Here is a 21,050-nt window from a genome sequence, read left to right on the forward strand (position 1 = left end):
CATGCATACTCACAGCAGGAGGCCTATAGAACACCCCATGTCTGCAGGATAAGTACAATACTGGAAACCCACGCAGCAATTAAGCATTTTAAATGCAACCACGGGAATGAATATAATGAGTCTCTAAAAAGCTATTAAAAACAAATGTGTGAATACACTTGTCACTCACATGCTTTGCGTCACCTAATAGAGCTAATAATTGCCAAAGGACAGCGTCTCTGGACAGCGTTAGCGAGAGGGAGTCCAGTTATTACTCGAGCATCTCTGTGATGTTAGTGCTACATGTCACAGCCATAATCGACAGCTTTTTTGTTTACTAAACTCTTGGATCCTCTGCAATTATAAATCCATTCAGATGTCAAACAGAGGAGATCAAATAAACATTTGTTTCATGCAAATTTCACTTTATCTTAGTAAATCTGCTGTACGGATCCCGACAGTTTTATACAAAACGTAACCTCCCGGTGTACGGTTAGGGCTTAGTACCCCATCCATTTATAATATTTGAGTAAAAGCAAACAAAATTATCTTGCGCCGTCACCCACCCACACAGTGTGTTTAAATATTAGCAAGGCAAACTAAATGCTGGACATTAAAAATTAAGAGATCCGAGTCTCTTTCTGTCTCAGGAAGACTGTAAATGCCATCACTTTGTCTTACATTATGAATGAAAGAATGAAAGCCTTTTTGTCTGCTTTTAACTCAATTGTGCAGCCCGAATTGCTTTTCCTATTCAGTGGTGAATTATCAGTGTCGAAGTGAAAGTTTTCACCTCTGTTTGCCACCATGACTTTCTTGATTGGTCTGTACTCGTTCTTCGGGGCAGAGTGGGTAGACCTGGAGAGAAGACATGCCCTCCTGACAGCCAGCACGCTGAGGCCTCCTCTAACAGCAAGGAAAATCGACATCCTGTGAAAGACAGAAAGGAAAGATTTACACAGACAGCACTTTAGATTAAAAACTTCTTCAGGGAGGTAGAAGAAGTGAGACCCCCCCCCCCCCCAAGACGCATTTTTAATTCAAATTGTCCACAATTATTTGGAAAAACACAACCAATTGATCAAATATCTAAGACATCTTTATGCAATGCAAAGCTTCCAAATTTTCCCCTTCTAATACAGCCATTTGCAAAGTTCACCGTCTCACTTAATCCATTCAGACCTGAGGCAGCCTCTACACATGCATGCAAGTAACATGGTCACCTTAGGTGTTAAGGAGTTCAAAGAACATGTAACCTATCATGTTTTTAAAAAAAGGGGGGGTGCAAGACATGCTTAAAGAGATTAAATCCACTGAAGCGCCTCTTATTCTGCACAGGTTGGGCACAGCTTTCAGCTGCTTGGCATGTTCTCAGAAAAAAAAAAAATCGAACCAGCTTTGTATGAATATCTATAAAGAAAACCTGGATTACTGTAATATTCAGGAGGAAACGCGCACACGAAAGGATGACTGGAAGTTTGAGGAAAGTTAAGCGAGGCATCGATACTATATTATAATATCAAAGTTTCAGCCGTGGTTCTTGTTTATTAAACTACCATGACGCACAACTGCATGACACTGGAGAAGGTTATACAAAGCATACTTATGTGCCTACATACGTTGTTTGTTTTATTCTCAAAGCAAACAAACAAACAAATATATATATATCGTTATTTCATTATGATATGAAGATGCGACCCTATTGCTGCAGCTCCATTTACAGGCTGCCAGTGCGTCTAATTAAAGTCAACGAGCTTCAGGTGTGATTGGGGTGTTCTCCCTGCGACGCCACTGCAACAAGAAAACAAATGACAAAGAAGTTACGGATACCGTCATGTAAACTTCTCCAAAAGAAAAAAAAAAAAGTAATTAAAACTCATATCCAACACTACAATTTCCAAACTACTATTTTAACACCCTCAACACACCTAAAATTAAGCGCTGCACCTTGTACCAACAACACGAGCGCAATTGATACATACATTAAAACAGACACACGCGTAAATTGTTCAACAGCTACCTCAACTAGTTGATAGGAGGCTCACTCACTGAAATGGTATCACTCACATGAAGTGTGAGACACATTGAAGCAGGTATAGATATAAAGGCGTCTTCTTCTGATTAGACTTCAAGCCTGCACGTCACTAACGGACAGTTGCTGCCACCCTGTGGTCACACAGCGACACTGCAGCCAATGAGCACTACAACTAAAATGTTCAACAACTACCCAATAATAAAAAAAATTATTGAACTAATTATGTCAAACAAAATATTCATGATTTTATACATTTGGGAACTTAGAAATAAAAAAAAAAAAAACAGAGATCACATGTTTCACTATGACACTATTTGGATAATTCCAGAGTAAGTGCTGGCATCTTTGACTTTTCAGTGACAACCATCCAGTCAGTCTTTATTACTCGAGATCATGGGGATTCACTTGATGATCCATATTGATTCTCTCCCCCCCACGTTTTCTGATAGACTGATAAGACATAGTACTCATTACAGTATGATAAAAACCCCACCACACCCCGTCATTTGTCATCCCTGAGCCAACTCCATCCAGATCAGGGACAAATTTCACATATAAACACATACATAAACACCAACACGGTCAAAAAAACAAAAAAAGAGAAAAGAGGGAAGAGGGAAGAGGGAAGCTGAAAAAAAAAATACTTTGCTGTTTAGGCTTTAAAAAAAAAAATCCTTTAAAAATCCTTTCCAATCTCAGGGAGTTGATCAGTTGTAGAAAGGTATTCTATGCATGAAAGAATAACCTGGAAGAGGCTTAAAGTGAGAGTTTGAGCTGTCCTTTACATAATAAAGAATCTCCTCCATCCAGCAAATATGTATTGGGGGCATGTCAGCTTCCAGCTGAGCACGATCAATCTCCAGGCCACAGGGTCGTGAAGGCTAAAGACTGCCTTGTTGCAGCTGAGAGGTTATTGTCGGGACAGATGCCAAAAGTGGCTGATGATAGACTGGAAGGGATGGCGTGACCGTAGGATTTACTTACAGCATCAAAAACACAGGAGGGTTTTTTTCTTTTACAATCTGTTGCAGGCAATTTACCTGCAGGGTAAATTTAGGCCAATTTAGCATGTATACTGTGGATTCTGTAGAGGACGTTCCACTTGAATTAAACCATGACAACAAATAATTTACCAAATTCTCTGCTGTTTCTGACTTTCTCTGTGGGAGATCATCTTACATGTAAGTGAAGCTGAATCCACCGCAATGCTGATTTGGTCTGATGGTGCTGCAGTTATAAAATCGGAATTTATTAGAGCAGTGACAGTCTGGAAATGCTTTAAGATTTTCCATCACAATTGATGACACCTTCTGACAAACGAAAGGGGAGAAAATGTGAATGGGAGCACCTTAACTGCAACCACTTTATCTGAAGGTGTTAGTCCAGTTTTGAGAGCTTGGGAGGTATGACTTCGGTAGGACTAACATGTTTGCATGCATGTTCTTCTTATTCTGGTCTGGACGTGACAGAAAAGATTACCGTTGTGGTAAATTACTACACAAATGAAGAACGAATGAATGCTCTTTGTCTCAATGTGTGTCTTGAAACTGTCTGTAGACAGCATGCAGTGGAAACTCAAGCTGTAACAATACACTGTTTCTACACAAAAGCAACACTGGCACACTATGAAACAGATACAGTTTCCAAAGGCCTGAATTCAGCAAGGAAGAAACAGCGGACCAGGATAACAGCGACAGAGAAACTGAGTACTCCCATTTTGTAAGTCCAGGCCTCCTTTTAAAAGGACCTGATTGAGACATTAGGTCTGCATTGACCTGTTAGGACTTGAACGCATGTCTTCATTTAAAAATACTCACTGAACATCAACAAATTTTGGATTTAAATATCTTGCAATCCGTGATGAAAGTAAAACTAAAAGAAGTCTTGGGTTAGGGTTACCCACCAAAAACTACCTCAAGAAATTCAAGCTGAAGCTTTGGAATGGCCCCGACTGTCACACAATCTGCTCTGTACTGAGAAAACATCCAAGAACCTGGGTTACTAAGTGCAAACCAACCTTTGGAGTGTGACACACAACTGTTTTAAGTTAAAGAAATAAATAGATAATTAACATGAACACAATAACATATACAGTCTTGTGTTGATGTGTGTCCATAATTGAGTGCCCTGCTGTTGCGATGGAATCAAATCTGAGCAGAGCTTTACTATAATAACTTACGAGTATTGTATGATTGTTGATAGCAAACTAACACGTTTAATCATTTTCTTTGTGCCTTCAAAGGTTTTGTACAACCTCAGTTCTGACAAAGCTGGTACGCCGTAAAACTAAAATAGATGTAGAAAGCGTGATTTTAGAGAACATAGAAAACATATCAGCTGTGAAAGGTGAGACATTTTTACTATGTCATGAAAAATATGACAGCAACACATCTGGAAAAAGTCGGGGAGGACACAGCGAGAGGAGCACATTTCAACTAATTAGGTTCATTAGCATTCAAGTTCAATAACAGAAGTGTAGCATGATTTGGCATAGAAAGAGCAACTTTTAAAGAGGCAGAGTCTAAGAAGTAAAGATGGAGCAATTTCAGAATGAGAATTCAGAATTCCTCAGTGTAGAATAGTGATGACTTTAAATCCTTTTCAACTTCTACAGTAAATAATAACCAAGCGATTTATAGAAACTGGATATATCTCTGCAGATGGACAAAGTCAAAAATCAGTATTGGATTCCTATGGTTTCCAGCTCCTCGGGCAGCACTGCAGTGAGAACAGACATTATTCTGTCAGGGAAATCACTGCATGGGCTCAGGAACACTTCCAGAAATCACTGTCTGTGAACACAGGTCACAGCACCACCCGCAAATGCAAGTTAAAGCTCTCCCAAGCAAAGAAGAAGTAAAATGTGAACATAACACAGAAACACTGCTGTCTTCTCTGGACCAAAGCTTAATTAGACTGGACTGAGACAAAGTGGGAAACTGAAAGCCTGCATCTCTGATGGTATAGGGGATCATTAGAGCCTATGAAACTGGCAGTGTGCCCATCTGAAAAGGCATCATTGATGCTGAAAATTACATAGAGGTTTTAGAGCAATATATGCACCCACCAGGGAAAACTTTGCATATATCAGCCAGACAATGCTGAACCACATACTGCATCTACTGGTCCATCTACAGTCCAGACCTTTCACCAAGTGAAAAGCATTTGGCACATCATGAAATGTAAAATACAACAAAGAAAACCCAGGACTGCTGAGCTGCTAGAATCCTCTATCGGACAAGAATGGGACGCAAATTCCTCTCCCAAAGGTCCAGCAACTGTTCACCTCAGTTCCTAGATGTTTGTAGACTGATGTTAAAAAAAAAAAAAAAGTAGTAAACATGACCCTGTAACAACTTTTTGGAGTTTTTTTTCCCATGAAATAGTAGAATGTCTCACTTTAAACATATTTTCTATGTTCTATTGTGGACAAAATATGAGTTTATGATGTTTGTATCATAGCATTTGGATTTCAGTTGATATTCCAACCTATTTTAGGAGTTGGGTTGTAGAAACATCAGTGAAACTCCCAGTCAAAGTCAGTCACGGCTGCAGTGCTCTGACGTGCACAGAAAAATACATCAGCATACCACCAGCCACTGCGGCACTAATGATGGCTCATTTAACAAGACAGCCATCATCTATGATTCTCCTTGATCTTCTAAAACCTGGAGATCTTTTGAGAAGTTGTGTTGTGCAGAAAGAAGACACATCCCGACCCGAAACAGTGCGCAGTGGTGGTTCAGTTCTTTATGCAAAGCCGTGGTTGTAAATAAAAACAGAATTACAGACTGAAAATTCACTCCCATCTATAATAACTGGCTCTGGACGATGATATCAAACGGACAACTTAGAAGTGTGACAAAAACCATCGGTCCTTTCTCCAAAATCCACAAGTCATCTATCAGCCTTCAACGACTCATATGTGCACTAGTGTTGTGAACTCCTAACAAGGTTATCCACTGCAGTGATTCATCTCCTGTGACATGCTCAACATTTCTATTGTAACATTAAAAATCAGCATTTGGCTACTTTTTCAACATTCAAGGTCAGATTAGAGTATCACAGTGAACATGATAAGAACAAAAGAAAAAAGGAAACATTTTCTTTGCATTTGTCACCTCCCCGTATAAAGTCTGTCCCAAACTCATTGTGTTCTCTTATGACACCCTCTCATTTCTCCAGTCTGATGCAGTTCTGGGGAGTAGTTCATCATCCTCTCCCTTTGCTTCTTCTTGCTTCCCCACACAAGTGGATGCGTCCAGTGATAAATTATACCACAGAAAAAGGCTCATAGGTAGAGCGGGTTGCACTGTTAGAACACAATCAGGCAAACTTAAGAAAAAGATGGTGGTATGAGCAGAATGTCAGATGATGGGACGCTCCAGCTGTAGCCGTACAATTTAAGTGTCATTTTGGTTTTAGCGCTGGAGAATCATATTGTTGATCTAACTCTGGTAAACACTACAGAGAAGAAAATACAGAAAAATCCTTTAAATAAACTGTTCTTTAAATGAATTAGTTTATATTCTAAGAAAGTGGTAACATTTTGTACATATAGGCCACACACTCACCTTTTCCTGACAGCCTACAGAACACTAAAGGCGTCTTATTAAAGGCGATACACTTAAATAGTGTGTGAAAACGGTGAGTTACAACAGGGAGGACAAGAGGCAAGAGGAGGGCAGACTGAATAGTAGGCTTAGCATTTGGTGCAAAGCACGCTTTGAGCATTTTCACCAAGTGAAACATAGTGCTAGTCTTTGCTCCACTGGCAGCAGAGTACAGTTTTAAAAAGATACCATCTCTTTGACGTGCTACTGATGTTAAATGGTTTGAGCTCTCCAGTTTATGATAATTTAGAGCCAATAATATTTTATTAATATGGCAAATTCAGAACCGCATCAAGAAAGAGAGAGAAGATTGGGAACCCATTCATTTTGGGGCCCGTGGACTTCAGAATCACAAATGGTGAACTAAGAACTTGAACTTAGTTCGAGTTAGATTAGTTATTCTTTAATCTATGTCAAATGAACTTTGAACTCGTGCTTGTGAAGTGTGAACTTGCACAACGCTGCCCAAAAGCAAAAGAAAGCCCAAAGAAGATAGGAAAACCATTGTTCAGGAAGCAGTTTCCTTTGTTCTGTACATAATTAAGTATGGTTAACGTGAATGGAAGAGATCAATTTGAGGTCTGGAGAAAAGCGTTGTTGGTACGGATGCAAAATAAAACGCCAGTTGCAGAATTTCTTTGAAAAAAAAATAGCATTCCAAGAACATTGAAGCAATGTGCCATTTTTAATATTATGACTTTGAAAAAAATCAGGAAATCTCTGAATTACTTTAACATGTTTTGAGTTCACAAACGTTTGCATGTCAGTGCATTAGTTGCAAAATAGTAAAAGCAGCAGCTTCACATGCAAGGAAAGACAAAATGGGATTACAATGAGACAATTTCCACAGGTTGATGGTAAACAACAACAGCCCACCACCTGCTGACTAAGATTTCTTGATCCAATAGTCTTTTATTGAGCCCAAACAAACATTAACAAACCGCCTCTGCCCTGCGGCCAAAGATGAGACCAAACTCCACACACAGAGAGGCAAGCACAATCACGTTAGTCCACATCAGCATGTGTACAGTTCAAATCAAATAATTAGTGAGTAAAAATACAATAAAATGGGAGATGGATTCAAAGTAGCTCTGTGTGATAAAAGGTAAGTAGACATCGTCATGCCTTGCCTGTCACACATATCTACAGTCAAGAGACAACGATAATGATAAGGTAAACTCTGCCATCCATGTACTGCCTTCGTGTCGCATTCTCAGCAGCTTCATCCCATGGAGCCGACTCATCGGATTGATCGACTTACAGTTTCTGAAATGTGACTATTTCAGTGTTGACAAGTAGCTTGACTTCTATACAAATATTAACCGATATCTTCTCAGTCACTCTGTGCCTGATAGTCAAACAGCCTACTTCCACTCACACATGAATGGTGGGCAAAATGTAACCCACATTAACCCATATGAAGTCATTAAGAGATGAAGGGCTGTTCTTTTTTAATTTCATGTGCCCAATGAGTCACAGGGAAGAACGCAGTACATCATTTAACATCACAAAGAAAAAAAAAAAAAAAGAAAAAAAAGAACTCTCTTGCTTTTCCAATCACCGTTAACTGGGTCAGAGATCAGGGTGTTCATGTGAGCCTGGGAATCACAATGTAAGCAATCATACTGTATTGACTACACAAAAGAAAGACTGACACAAGATAGCGGAGCTAGTGGGTGACTAATTTGATTTCTATGCTTACTCACGAGGTGTCCTACTGTTCTCAAAACGTTTTAAAATCCTTTCTTGTGCTGTGGACTGTGACTCTAATCCAACTGCCTGATTAGTGCTATTAGTGCTATACTAAATCTCTGTTTCTGCTGATTTTGCAGTACTTATTTTACATAATGACGCTATCTATGACACTATTCAATTAATCTATTCTTGAATAAGTAAGGAACTGTTAATACAATATTTTACAGATAATGTGCTGAAAAATGCTGGAGCCTATTGTGAAATACACCACTCGCCCTTTTAAAAGGTCCCAACTAGGACACAGGAATGTGGCCTTTGCCTTTTAGCCGAGTCTAAGAAAATACATGGCATAGTGGGTCTATTCATGTTGCAGGCATGGGAAAGTTTCACTTCAAACAATTGCATTTCATCTAATTCTTTCAAGAAAGCAAAGCTGTTAACGAATCAATTTTTTTATTTTTTTTATTTTTGTCATTACTGTAAGCACCACGGCTCCCAGTGCTTCCCTGACAACAGTTACAACCCAGGCCTTCGACAAATATCTGACTGAGACTGTTCATTGGGCTCCAGAATATCCCAAAACAGTTGCAGGCCCTCTGTTAAACTCATACACCCGTAAGATTTATAGTAAACTCAGGACAATAGTCATTATTAGACACTTCATTTTGGTAGTTTAGGCATATTTGCATGGAACAAAGTTCTGTTCAGAGTTTGGCTGTTTCCCCCACAATTTGTCATTTTAAAATCAGCAAGCAACACAAGACTTCATTCAACACATTTTATTGCTTGCACAGCACTGTTAAAACTTTACAGTGGAGCTTCTTCCTCACCCCAACCCTCAGTATCCACTTCAACACTGCAGAAACAAAATACTGAATGAAATTATAGCTGCAGAGCTAAAACGGAATGCAGGTGCTTTTTTGCCAAATGTACTCCACAACCTTCTTTTTCTGTCTGTCTCTAAAACAGGCACAAAAAAAAGAAAAAAAAAGCACAAGCACAAGCGTCCCTAAAACCAAGTGTCTTTAATGTATATCTGACAGCAGAGAAAATCGTTTCTGTGCAGCCGACACACCCCTGTCTAAAGTTAAAGGTTACTGAGAGTATCCTCCGTGTGTCGGGCAGCTTGAAAGAACAGCAGGGACGACTGGTTCACACATTAACCTCACAAAGGTCAAAGTTCTTAGGGATCAAGGTTGTGACACACATAACCAGTTCATAGCTTCAACTTTGCCATAATTGGCTAATCGCGGAACAAACGCATACATCTGTCAAGCCGCCAGCCTCTGTGCAATAACAGTCTACCTTTCCATGCTGCATAAGTTTAATTATACAGAATTATTACCACAGGGGGAAAAAAGTCGTGATTCAATGCATGTGGTTTCATCTTGAAAGATAAATCATTCTTTCTGGAAATAATCCAGATGGGCAGATCATACAGGAAGCGCTACCATGGGAAATATGCTACAAACAACTCCACACCGTCACAACAGAGAAGATAGGAACTCTGGACAGAGCCAATGAACCTAACATGTCACGGTCAAAGTGCTGCCTGCTTTGTCCAGATGAGGGTGAAATTGATGCTGTGTGCTTTGGCAGCATTAATACAGAAAAGCGTATTGAGATTTTAAAGCCCACACAAGCCGCCTTAAAGACAAGGGCCGTGTTCCCCAGATTCACTAAGAAGCTCCACAACTATGCAGATGACACTCAGATCTACGTGTCACTGACAGCAGGAGAACACGGGCCTGTCGATACATTGTGTCACTGCATCAAACAGATCAGTGTGTGGATGCAAAACTATTTTCTTCAGACAAAACTGAAATCACTGTCTGTGGCCCACAGAAACAAAGAGAAAGTGTTATCAGTCACTCTCTCTCTAAAGCCTAATAATCAGGTTAGAAATCTAGGGGTAATATTGGACTGAACTTTAACAGCCACATTAAATCAATAACATCAGCAGCTTTTCACCATCTAAAAAACATTGCCAGAATCAAAGGAATGATGTCTAAACCAGACTTAGAAAGACTAATCCATGCGTTTGTCTCCAGCAGGTTAGACTGTAACGGCCTGCTCACTGGGCTCTAAACGGGCTGTAAGACAGCTGAATTACATCCAGAATGCTGCTGCTCGAGTCCTGACTAGAACCAGGAAATACGACCACATTAGTTGTGCTCAGGTCTCTGCACTGGCTTCCTGTCGCTCAGAGAATAGACTTTAAAACAGCTCTGCTCATGTACAAGTCTCTTCAAGGTCTAGTGCCAAAGTACATCTCTGACATGTTAGAGCTATATGTACCAACTTGGACTCTGAGAACCTCAGGGAGGGGTCTCCTGGTGCCAAGAGTCAGGACTAAACAAAGTGAGGCTGCGTTTCAGTTTTATGCTCCTAAAATCTCGACCAGTCTTCCAGAAGATGTGAGACAGGCCTCAACTCTGACAATGTTTAAATCCAGGCTGAAAACAGTTATTTTTGGCTGTGCATATGACAACTGAAGGTATTTTATCTGCACTCTTCGCTTTTAATTTAATTAATGATTATTTTTATGTTTTATGGAATGATTTTGTTTACCTTCTTGTGATTTTATGTAGCTGTAAAGCCCTTTGAGTTGCCTTGTGTTCAAATTGTGCTCTACAAATAAACTCGCCACACTCCCTTCCTTTGTCAGGGCTCTTCAAACATAAACCTTATAGCATTTTGATGGAACCATGTATAGGTTTGCTCCTTTATATAAATAAATATAATTTGTTATAATAATTTATTAGAATATATATGTGGTGCCATAGATGTTGAGCTTGTAGACCAGCTCACAAGAATCAACAAGCAATTTCCTCTAATAGGTTTACCATCTTCTACTAGTTCTAAAAAGCCAAATAAGTGACTGGTTATAGGAGTATAAAATAAGGTATGATGTGTGGTACACTGAAAACCATGGAGCATGACTTTCACGGTCACACAGTCAGCCACATTAACAGCTGTGTCAACAAGATGCTGCATGCACCTGCTGCTACAGGCTCTCCCTCCGCATAAAAACAAGATATCTTACAAAATTCCTTATTCTTCTAAATGTAACGGGACTTTTTGCTATTTTTAGTCCCAGCAGATTAATAGAAAACAGGGACTTGAGTATGCCGTTATCATTCTGATGACAATCAAAAACATGCATTTCTTCAACATTGTCAAGAAATCTTATATATATTTCATTGTCGACAGATGTCTTTATATTCTGTGTTATCGTGGTAAGCAATGAAAGGGACACTTTACATCAACCATATTCACTTAAACCAAAAACCTTGCCACTATATGTGTTTAAAAAGACATTAAAACTTGGTGATATGACTCAAAAATCATTAGCAGTGTATTTTGAATGAAGGAATGGGGAATTTTCTTTCTGTGCTCATATTTCACTATAAATGAATGCTCAACAAAGATGCTCTAAATTAGTTTTTTTTGTTTTTGTTTTTGTTTTTTCGAAGCTGTGCTTCGATTCTGGCTCCATCTATCACCGCCATGCAGTCAGCTGAATGTGCTGCTGCCACTGACTCTACAGGCAGAAGGAGGCAAAAGTTTATAGAGCGAGCCCACGGGCCCATGGGGCTGGTCTGCAGACTCTCTTGGGCAGGAATCGCACAAAAGCGATGATTTAATGCTCGACAATGCGCAGACGTGACACTTGGAGGTGAGGAGACAGTCAATGACGAGATGAGACACAAGGTTAGTCTGGTATGTGATCGGATGACGTGTTTGCTGCTCCTTGAAAAAGTTGAACTATTCTTAAGTGTCCACTGACAGCCATGCTGACAAAGGAAATCAACAGACCCAGAATTCAACTCAGCAACATAAAGTGTCATCGCATTCAAAGTGAATGAGAAGCGAGACACCTTGAATGTCCCTGCGGTTTGGCCATATTTGCCACCAGGCGCTTTAAAAATAAATAAATAAATAAACACTAAATCCACTGTATATTGATAAAAATGGTCTAATTTTGTATCTGGTTTGAAAAATACTGATAAATTTTATGAAGCAGAATAACTTCATGTCGTACTCCTGGGAAACTGTCAGATTAATGGCACCAACTCTTTGTCGTTACCTCTGCCAAGGAGGTTTTAAGTTTGACACGGTATGTTCGTTAGCTTGTTTGTCAACATTGTTGCTGAAAAGGGTACTGACATATCTGAATAAATATGGCACCATGTGGGATGGGGCATGATGGTCAAACTCAGAAGTGAGTAACTTTTAACGCTGACCCAAAACTGAATTTCTCTGTTCAGACAGCTCTTGTTTACTACTGGCTGAATTGACTAACACCAAACCGCTGGATGGTACCAGTGTTGTACAAAAGGTAAAACGGTGATGTTTCCTAATATGTGCGAATAATTCAATTTTTGCATCTTGACTTCCTGCTAATGCTATCAGCAAGTCAGGATCCCAATGAACCAACAACCCTGAAGGACCCAAAAATGCTGAAGGGCATAAGACAAGGTTACCTTATCTGAGCTGATGTATAATGAAACTCTGGAAAATATGCTAATGTTAGCATAGTTTGTTACGACAAGACAAAACACTGCAATGTAAAAAGTGACATTAATGCACAATATCCCAAACCAAACAGTTTTGTTCATACGGTGGTATTTTGTAAGAAAAGAGACCCGTTGCACCACATTCGATGCAAAAATGTTCTACAAACTCTTTCTCATTAGTAGCACAAACAATTTAACTTTAAGCAGCAAATAGGACTTAAAAGACTTCCTTATAACATGATAAACAAATCGGTGACACTTTGGAAATGTGGTCCATGTTTAATTCCGCCTGAAAATTCAAAGGAGTTAAATCACAGTATGCTTATTTATTTATTCAGAGGGAAGGCTGTCTATTGATGTAGGATTGGGAGTATTACAAATTAATATCATCTTTAATTAAAAGCTGTTGGTCGTGACTGGGATCTCCAAAATGTTCCACAGAGTCCGTGGAACACAGACATAAACATCCAGCCAGAAATCGATGAGGTTTATGTGCACCTCATTTTTACACCAGGAACATTCAAGAGGCAAAGCCTGACAGCATATAAAGTGGATGTCTGGTGGTGCTTTACAGAGAGCTTTGTCAGCAAAGTAAAGGGGAAGAAGACGCAAATCAACATTGTGGATGTATATAGAACGAGTTCGTATGAACATCTTTACCTTGATGAAATTATAGAACAGAATCCACTGCACAGTCTATGTTATTTTGGAGCTTTTCTCTGTTTACTTCCTCGATTTAGAAACTTTGGCAAACATTTCACTTCCATAGGATCAGGATTCCAAAAGTGCATTTTAAGCATCGTTGAAAACATCAAACAACAAATTTGATCTGAAAAGATTTGGAGCAAACCTTGAATGTATGCTACGTTCTATACAAATTTCATTTTCAGGCTGCATACTTTAACGTTACTCCAAACTCATCATGTCTCGCCACCATCTGACATTCATCCAGCATGCAGACCTAAGCAGCGCTGCGACACACACTACTCAAAAGATTCCCTAAAAAAATCCCTGTCTCCGAGCCTGCATTCCAGAGGTCTGAATGAATAACAGAGAGGTTTGTAAAAAGAAAAGTCAAGACTTGTCCCTGAACCTGTTGATACAGTTGATTGCACAACGTCTTGTCACCATTTCAGACATGTTTTCTGTGTTTTTGTGCCAGTCAAACAGTCATAGAGACAGCTGTCTTTCTGCAACTCTGTTGGGCATAACCGGTGTAATCCGAGTACAAGTCACATGTCCAGTGACACCACATGGATTCTCTCGGTTTGTGCCTGACCACGTGCAGGTGGCTTCCTCACCAACTTCTTCATCTTCTCTCTTTTTCCCCAGCTTTCCATCAGCCAGTTTGGCTTAGTTTAGAAGTCCTGTTAAAGCTCCTACAGCCTACATCTTTAACTGATTGCCTTAAGTCGTCTGATCTCATTTTGTCCTTCCAGTGAATTTAACTTCATATTTTGTCTCAGCAGCCCAAGAGCTATTTTGCAAGAGTTTTGTGCAAAATTGTTTTTTCCGCGAGCTCAAGGCCTTAGTTTCTCTAAATCTGTGCACCAAACCAAAATGTTTGTGTGGTTAAAAGATACACATCTTCTCAACAGATTTAGGAGCGAGCTTCTTGTTACAAGAGCACCATAAACAAGCAGCTTGAACACTTTTAATCTTTTATTGTGAATAAGTGGGTCGCGTGTGTCCCCCTAACATACATGGCCACAGGAGTCACTTTCAGAGACTTCAGACAACTGCCTATTGCATACTTTCACAAGGTGATAGACTGTGAGTTCTGCATAAGACTTATCAAAGTAGCTGTGCTTGGCGAAATCGCTCCGCAGCTCCCACGGGGCCTCCTGTGTTCTGGGATGGGACAGCTGTTTTGACGCAGTGTAAAGGTTGTTTGAGGATGAACAAACACTGAAATGATTCTGACACAACAGATAGACCAGCACGGGGTCAAAGGTGAAAAGGCAAAAACAGCCTCTGCAATTCAGAAGCAGTGAGAATAATCATCCAGAGACTCCTTTTCTGCGTGGCCTACAAGAAAATAAGCATCTTATTCAGTCTGCAAGTTTTAGAATTGCAACTTTTATTCCTTTCTTTACACCAACACAAAGGAAAAGCCCGCCTTCTAACTGTTAAACGATTACACATTTAAACACTTTGCTTTACATGCTGTGGGGTGACAATGACAGTGACAACAGTTTTCCTTTCTGTTCAAATCAAGTTTAAGCACTTTGGTGCACATTTGACTAAAGGGTGTTCGCTGGCTGTGGCTTAACAGTGAATAACTTTCATGAAAAACGTTAATGTAGCATTCATAAATTACACTTTTACAATAGTAAATTATTAGCAAATCAAATAACTGCATATCAACTAAGTAAATAAATGGGTATATACCTATCAAACAAGTTTTCTTTGGTGCAGATAGACGCGCACGTTGCAAATGTCCTTGGGTATGAACTGTGTAGTTACAACAGTTAGAATAACTGCACTTGCAACATCTGTTACCACGTTGACAGCAAGACACATGCAAGTCCGCTCATTCATGTAGCCTTTCAGCTACTCTGGAGAAATGGTCTGTCCTGAAGTCAAATACAATCAAAGCCCACAGACAGCTCATTTATTCATACACCCACTAACACACCTTAGTACTCACGTGCTGATGCTCTGTCGGTGTCAGTCAGTGATGCGAATCCACAGCCAAGTAACCGGAAACCGAATGTAAACAGTCGACAGTAAGTGTTTACAGGTGTTGCTTCTTTGCTAACCTCTCAAACACATTTACAGCCACGCTGCTGGGTGGAAGAGGAAAGGGAAATAGATAGGTGGGCTTGTATTTATACTCTCACAAGCATGCACACAGAGGTGCACACAAACACAAGGAGACACTTCGGGACGGCCGAGCTGGCGCTCAAAGCGTCGACACTCACACTGTCACACACACTCTGCCTCTCCAGCTCAGTTCCTCATATGCAGTTGGGACTCTGAAGCTAGTTGCTAAATGACCACTAACGCTAACTTAGCTAGCAGCTGGCACCGTCCGTCTCCGTCTGGCGGATATAGCCGTATGCTACTGCGCCTGCCTTCTACTTAATCTGCAAGCTTTCATCCCTCTCTACTACGTGACGCAATCAGACACGCCCCCTAGGTTTTCAGCCAATCATAAGACAGGGCATGGCAGGACGTAGTGAGCGGTAGCATTTAAAGAGCTCCATCTATCCCTACATCACTTTACCTAAAAACAATGCAAAAGATATATTGTGACGCCTCATGTAGCAGAATTTTACAAAGGATGCACTGAGGAATTTTGAAGGCTGAATAAGTCATTTTTGTTGTTGTTGTTATTAACGCAAAATAAATGTATTTTTCACTGCATACATTTGGAAAAGAAGAGATGTGGGTAATAGCAATATTAATCATAGCTGTAATATTTAAGAACACAATGCAAGTGCAGAAGGAAGAAGAAAAGAAAGAAGTACTGAAAAAAACTACTGAACAACTGGATTTCCACAAATATGCTATCTCTAAGAAACTTAACAACCAAGTCAATGGACTGGTTGATTTAGAAAAGGTAGCCTTTAGCTTACTAAACAATAAGACAGAGCATATTCAAGTATATTCGTGTAATTTGTCTCCGTGTTGGCTCTGTGATGGACTGGCAACCCATCCAAGGTGTAATGTGCCTCTCACTCACAGCTGGGATTGCTCCAACCGCCCCACCACCCTGAATTGGATAAAGTGGGTGCAGAAAATGAATGGATGGTGTTCGACGTATAAGTCAATGCCAAAAAAAAAAAAAAAACATATTTTTAAATGACAATATTAGCAAAATGTTGGAAGGCCATGTAAAATCCAGATAAAGAAAACAAAATCACAATTTAAACTGTTTAATTGAAAATAGTAGAGTACGACGGAGTATTAGGACCACATTAAAAAAAAAAATTTTGAATTAATTAGGAGAATAAAGTCATTGTTAAATATGGCGAGAATAAAGTCGTAATTGGCAGGTTGTTCTACATAAAACGGAAAAGGCAAGAGTGTAACAGTTAGCATATAAGGTTAATGCAATGCTATAGGCTACACGTTAAACGTTAATTAAACGGTTCTGCTCACTGATAGAATATTTAAGACTTTATTCTGTAATTTATTCTCGCCATATTTAATAACGACTTTAATCTCGTAATTAATTCCCCAAATTTTTGGGGAACATCAATCAAACATCAAACAATCATCAATCATTTTTAAAAATGTGTCCTTGCATGAAACTGTAAAGAATATGGCATTATTTGCTAGCAAACTGGATCAAATTCATGTTCATGAAACTTCGGTTTGTTCTTTTCCTACGTTTGTTTAAATCACAACTTAATCTGAATAAGCAGTGCTCACATAAGCTCTTAGGGGTGGTTAAGAAAGAGAAAGGCTCGAAAAAGCCTTTAAAAAGAGTTCACAAGCCATGAAATAAGAGAGAACCTCTGTATCTGGAAACAGCTGAATATGGTAAGATTTGATTACAGGCACTAATAACAGTCCTTTGTCAAACTGCTTTGTAAAGTGGACAATAGACTTCAATGCTTTTATCTCAAGAATCATGTGATACACACACAAAACTGTGAGGACACAACACTACCTCCTTAATCCTGGCCAAGGAATGCCTTATTTCTGATCTTACTCTGATTCAAGAGGGTGTATTTTAGAACCTTATCGTTATTGGGATATCTAATGACAAGTCAGTTAAAAATACACATTAGAAAAAAAGATTATCAAACGACAGACAGAAGATCAAAAACTAAATCTACCAGCAGTTTTGTAAATGTGGTTACATGAAGGGTCGTCTCATAAATAAAACATAAGTCATTGTTTCTCAGCTCTTGTTTGTTTGCTAGATCAGTCTAGAGTCTAGATCAAATTTGTCTCAGGTCTGACCAGTTTTTCCTTTATCAAGTTAGCTATAATTCCTCTCATATAGCTTAAATCTCACTGCCCTCACTCTGGCCTTCCCTCTTCACAGGGTTTCCTGTAGTCTCTTAAAGGCTGTCATAGATATCATACTCTCATAGCTTCTTACACACCTCTTCAGGGGAAGAATGTCCTTTTTAGACATTTGGATATACCACAGCATGCATCTTCAGCTCTGGTGAGGTTTGGCTATAATAGAGAAAATGAAAAAAAATAAGGGGTTACTCTTGTGGTTAACACACTCTCAATATTATCTTTACCTTCATGTTGTGTACTTCAGAGCATACACAAATATCAGAGAGCAATTTCAGGAGTTTACCTCTTGTGTCCACTAGCACATCTTTGACGCCGTTCTTTTGTACCATTGTGGTTTATCTACTGACTGAATGAAAACATCTGTGTAGCAAAGGACCAGTCATGGAGGCAACAGGTCCAGGAGGAAAACCAAGACATCCCTCACCCCACACTCCTTAACTCCTCCTGGAGGATCCTGAGATGCTCTCGGGCCGGAAGGAATCTATAATCCCTGCAGTGAATTCTGGATCTCTGGAGCAATGCTACTGTAAGCCACAGCTCAGCTCCCTCTGTACCACAACGGACTGCTGCAACTGACCTCATTACTGCTGATGAGGATCCATCTGCCCATCTCTTGCTCCATCCTTCCACCACATATGAACAAGATCCTGATATAGTTTAACTGCTCTGCTTGAAGAAGAGACTCCCACCTGACCAGGAGGGAGCACTCAACCTTTTTCTGATTGAGAACCATTTTCTCAGAGACTTGGAGGGGCTGACTTTCAACCTGGCCGCTTCACACTCGTCTGCAAACCAATCCAGTGCTTGCTGAAGGTTGTGGCTTGGAGAGGCCAACAGAATTTAGAAAGAGTAAAGATAACAAAACGCAGAGGTTCCCAAACCAGACACCCTCCTCCTCACCTCCATCACAAACAGAATTGTTGACAAAGAACAGTCTTGGCTAACATGCACTGTAAACAACTTTGAAATTGTCCCGAGGATGCGGATACAGCTCTTGCTTTGGTCATACTGAGACCAAGTAGCCTGTAACAGCTGCTCCAGTCCCCTTACTCCCACATCACCCCCACACAGTATCCCCTGAGAGACATGGTCATAAACCTTCCCAAACCTCAATGAAGCCAGTAAGTGTAAGATACCTCATTCAGAATTGGGAAAACGTGGCACCCTTTTGGTGCCCATGAGACCTCCATGTGACACTGAAGACACACATCGAGTGTTTGAAGAGCTGAGTGAAGTGACAGACTGGGTTGGTGACCCATTTTTAAAAAAAGGTCGTCAGAGAGTTTACTGGAAATATCGAGGGATCACGCTACCCTGCCTCCCTCCAGAGTGTTGGAAAGAAAGCTCCAACCAAAAATAAGGAGGAGTAGTATTGTTTTTGTCATGCAGCTACTAATATCAACAATCACTTTGTGCAATTATCCTTTAGAATTTGATTCATTTTAAATTTGATTGTTGAAACCTTTTGTGTCTTCCTATACTGTTAATTTTTTTTAAAATATGTGGAAGTAAACCTACCTAAACGATCTCTACCACTCGGTTTAAGTATGTAATGGTAAGTGAGTAAGTGAGTATATGTTATGCCTTTTAGACAAATTTAGGTTATTTTACCATGAAGTGACACAGGATGTTCCCCTGAATTAAAATATGGTTTCTATTTCTATGTGTTTATGCACAGCTTCCCAACTTTCTATTATAACTATTTGTATGTGTGTGGGTGTGTGTGTGTGTAGGATCATTATTCTACTGAAAAGGTCCATTTTAATGTCAAGTTTCAGACAGGTGACCTCACCTTATCTTTCTTTGATATGATTCAGAATCCATTGTTCATTCACTGTCTGGAAGATCTGCACCCCCTGAGGCAACAACCCCAAACTTTAACATTTCCACGCCCATGCCTTACAGCTGCTGTGGTGTTCTTTTGGATAGATGTTGTTTGTCCTCTTGTTGTCATGCCCAAACAACTCTACCTTTGGTTTGCTTGTGCAGAGCCCATTATTCCAAAAATAATCTTGGGCCATATGCTCATTTGCAAAGTCTCGTTTTACACTGATCATCTCTTTGAACAATGAAAGAGAAATCAAATAACTGCAGTCAGAATTGTCAAAAATTTGCAGTCCTGGGCAAATTTTCATTTTATAAAAAAATCTATAACACTTTTATACGATTTTCTTTAGAAGTTTTTTTTTTTTCAAACCTGCCAAACAAACCTTTGAGAACCTAGTCACTGATAAGCAACAAAATGACTTTTTCTAAAGTTGTTGGAGATCTTAACATCTATTTAAAAAAACACAATCCAACAGCAAATACAAGAGGATGTCTTTATGTCAGATGTTTAACAAGTCAGGTTTGACTTGACTGTAATCTGGATGCCCAGATTCGAGGGTGTGTAAAAGTGCTTTCTCAATATGACTGATTTGATTTTTTAAGATCTAAATAAAGAAAAGTACCGCAAATGTTCATTTTATGCCAAACGGAATATTACCTTTATCTGTGGGCATTGTTGACTTGTCTATAAATGTTGTACATTTTAACTCAACTGCATATCATGTTGTCTTTTGCTTCAAGCTTGGAATATGGTACAAAATAGAGCTGGAGTTTGGTGGGAAGACATTCCGATGCATGTCACAACAGTGACGTGACTGAGTAAGCTGTTTTTATTTATTGTTACCGCCCTGGTCTGGGAAAAGCTGTTACGCAGGACATGGTAGACAGCAGGGATGGCCTGTGTTTGGGGCACAAACTCAGCCAACTGGCAAAGAACTGCTTGCTATGAATAGGTGAATGGCTGCTGCTCAGTAACCTTTCTGTTTATTCTCTCTTCAGTTCCCCCTTCCCTCTCCCCATTGGTCTGCTCTCCCTCTCCCCCTTTATCTACACCCCATCTCTCTTTCTCTCTTTGAATAGGGCCAACATTGAACTCTCTTGGTTGCCACTTCTCCTAATTCTTCCTCCTCTGTGAAAACTGAGTTTGAGAAGAGTTTAAAAACATGGTGATGGCACAATTCCTAATTTATGGATGTAAAATGTCTGTTTGTCTGTTTAGGAAGTTTTGGATGCAGAATCATAAAAAGAGGACACCGCTTGAGCACATTTATGAACTGGAGACAGCTCACACTATCACAGAAGTGGGAAACGCAGTGTAGCTGATGTCAGACAGAAAGGAGGGCAGACAAACTGTGGACTTTTATCGGGGGGAGGGAGCGTTTCATGGGACAAACC

General features: G+C 39.8%; 1 protein-coding gene across 2 annotated transcripts in view; it reads right to left on the reverse strand.

The window, feature by feature from the left end:
• LOC140282208 (pyruvate carboxylase, mitochondrial-like) overlaps positions 1-15,930 on the reverse strand; it is a 254,267-nt gene extending 238,337 nt beyond the window's left edge. The window contains exons 1-2 of one of the 2 annotated variants that reach the window (XM_072376794.1): positions 15,493-15,930; positions 773-909 (exon numbers count right to left, since the gene is read on the reverse strand). In XM_072376794.1, coding sequence (XP_072232895.1) covers positions 773-908 — 136 coding nt within the window. In that variant the 5' untranslated portion in view covers position 909; positions 15,493-15,930. Of the gene's footprint in view, positions 1-772; positions 910-15,480 lie in introns of both variants that reach the window. The other variant, XM_072376795.1, reaches the window with a different exon arrangement.
• Between the last annotated feature and the right edge of the window lie 5,120 nt (positions 15,931-21,050).

Source organism: Leuresthes tenuis, unplaced genomic scaffold (genome assembly GCF_036924035.1).
Source record: "Leuresthes tenuis unplaced genomic scaffold, fLeuTen1.0.hap1 SCAF_22, whole genome shotgun sequence".
NCBI lineage: Eukaryota > Metazoa > Chordata > Actinopteri > Atheriniformes > Atherinopsidae > Leuresthes > Leuresthes tenuis.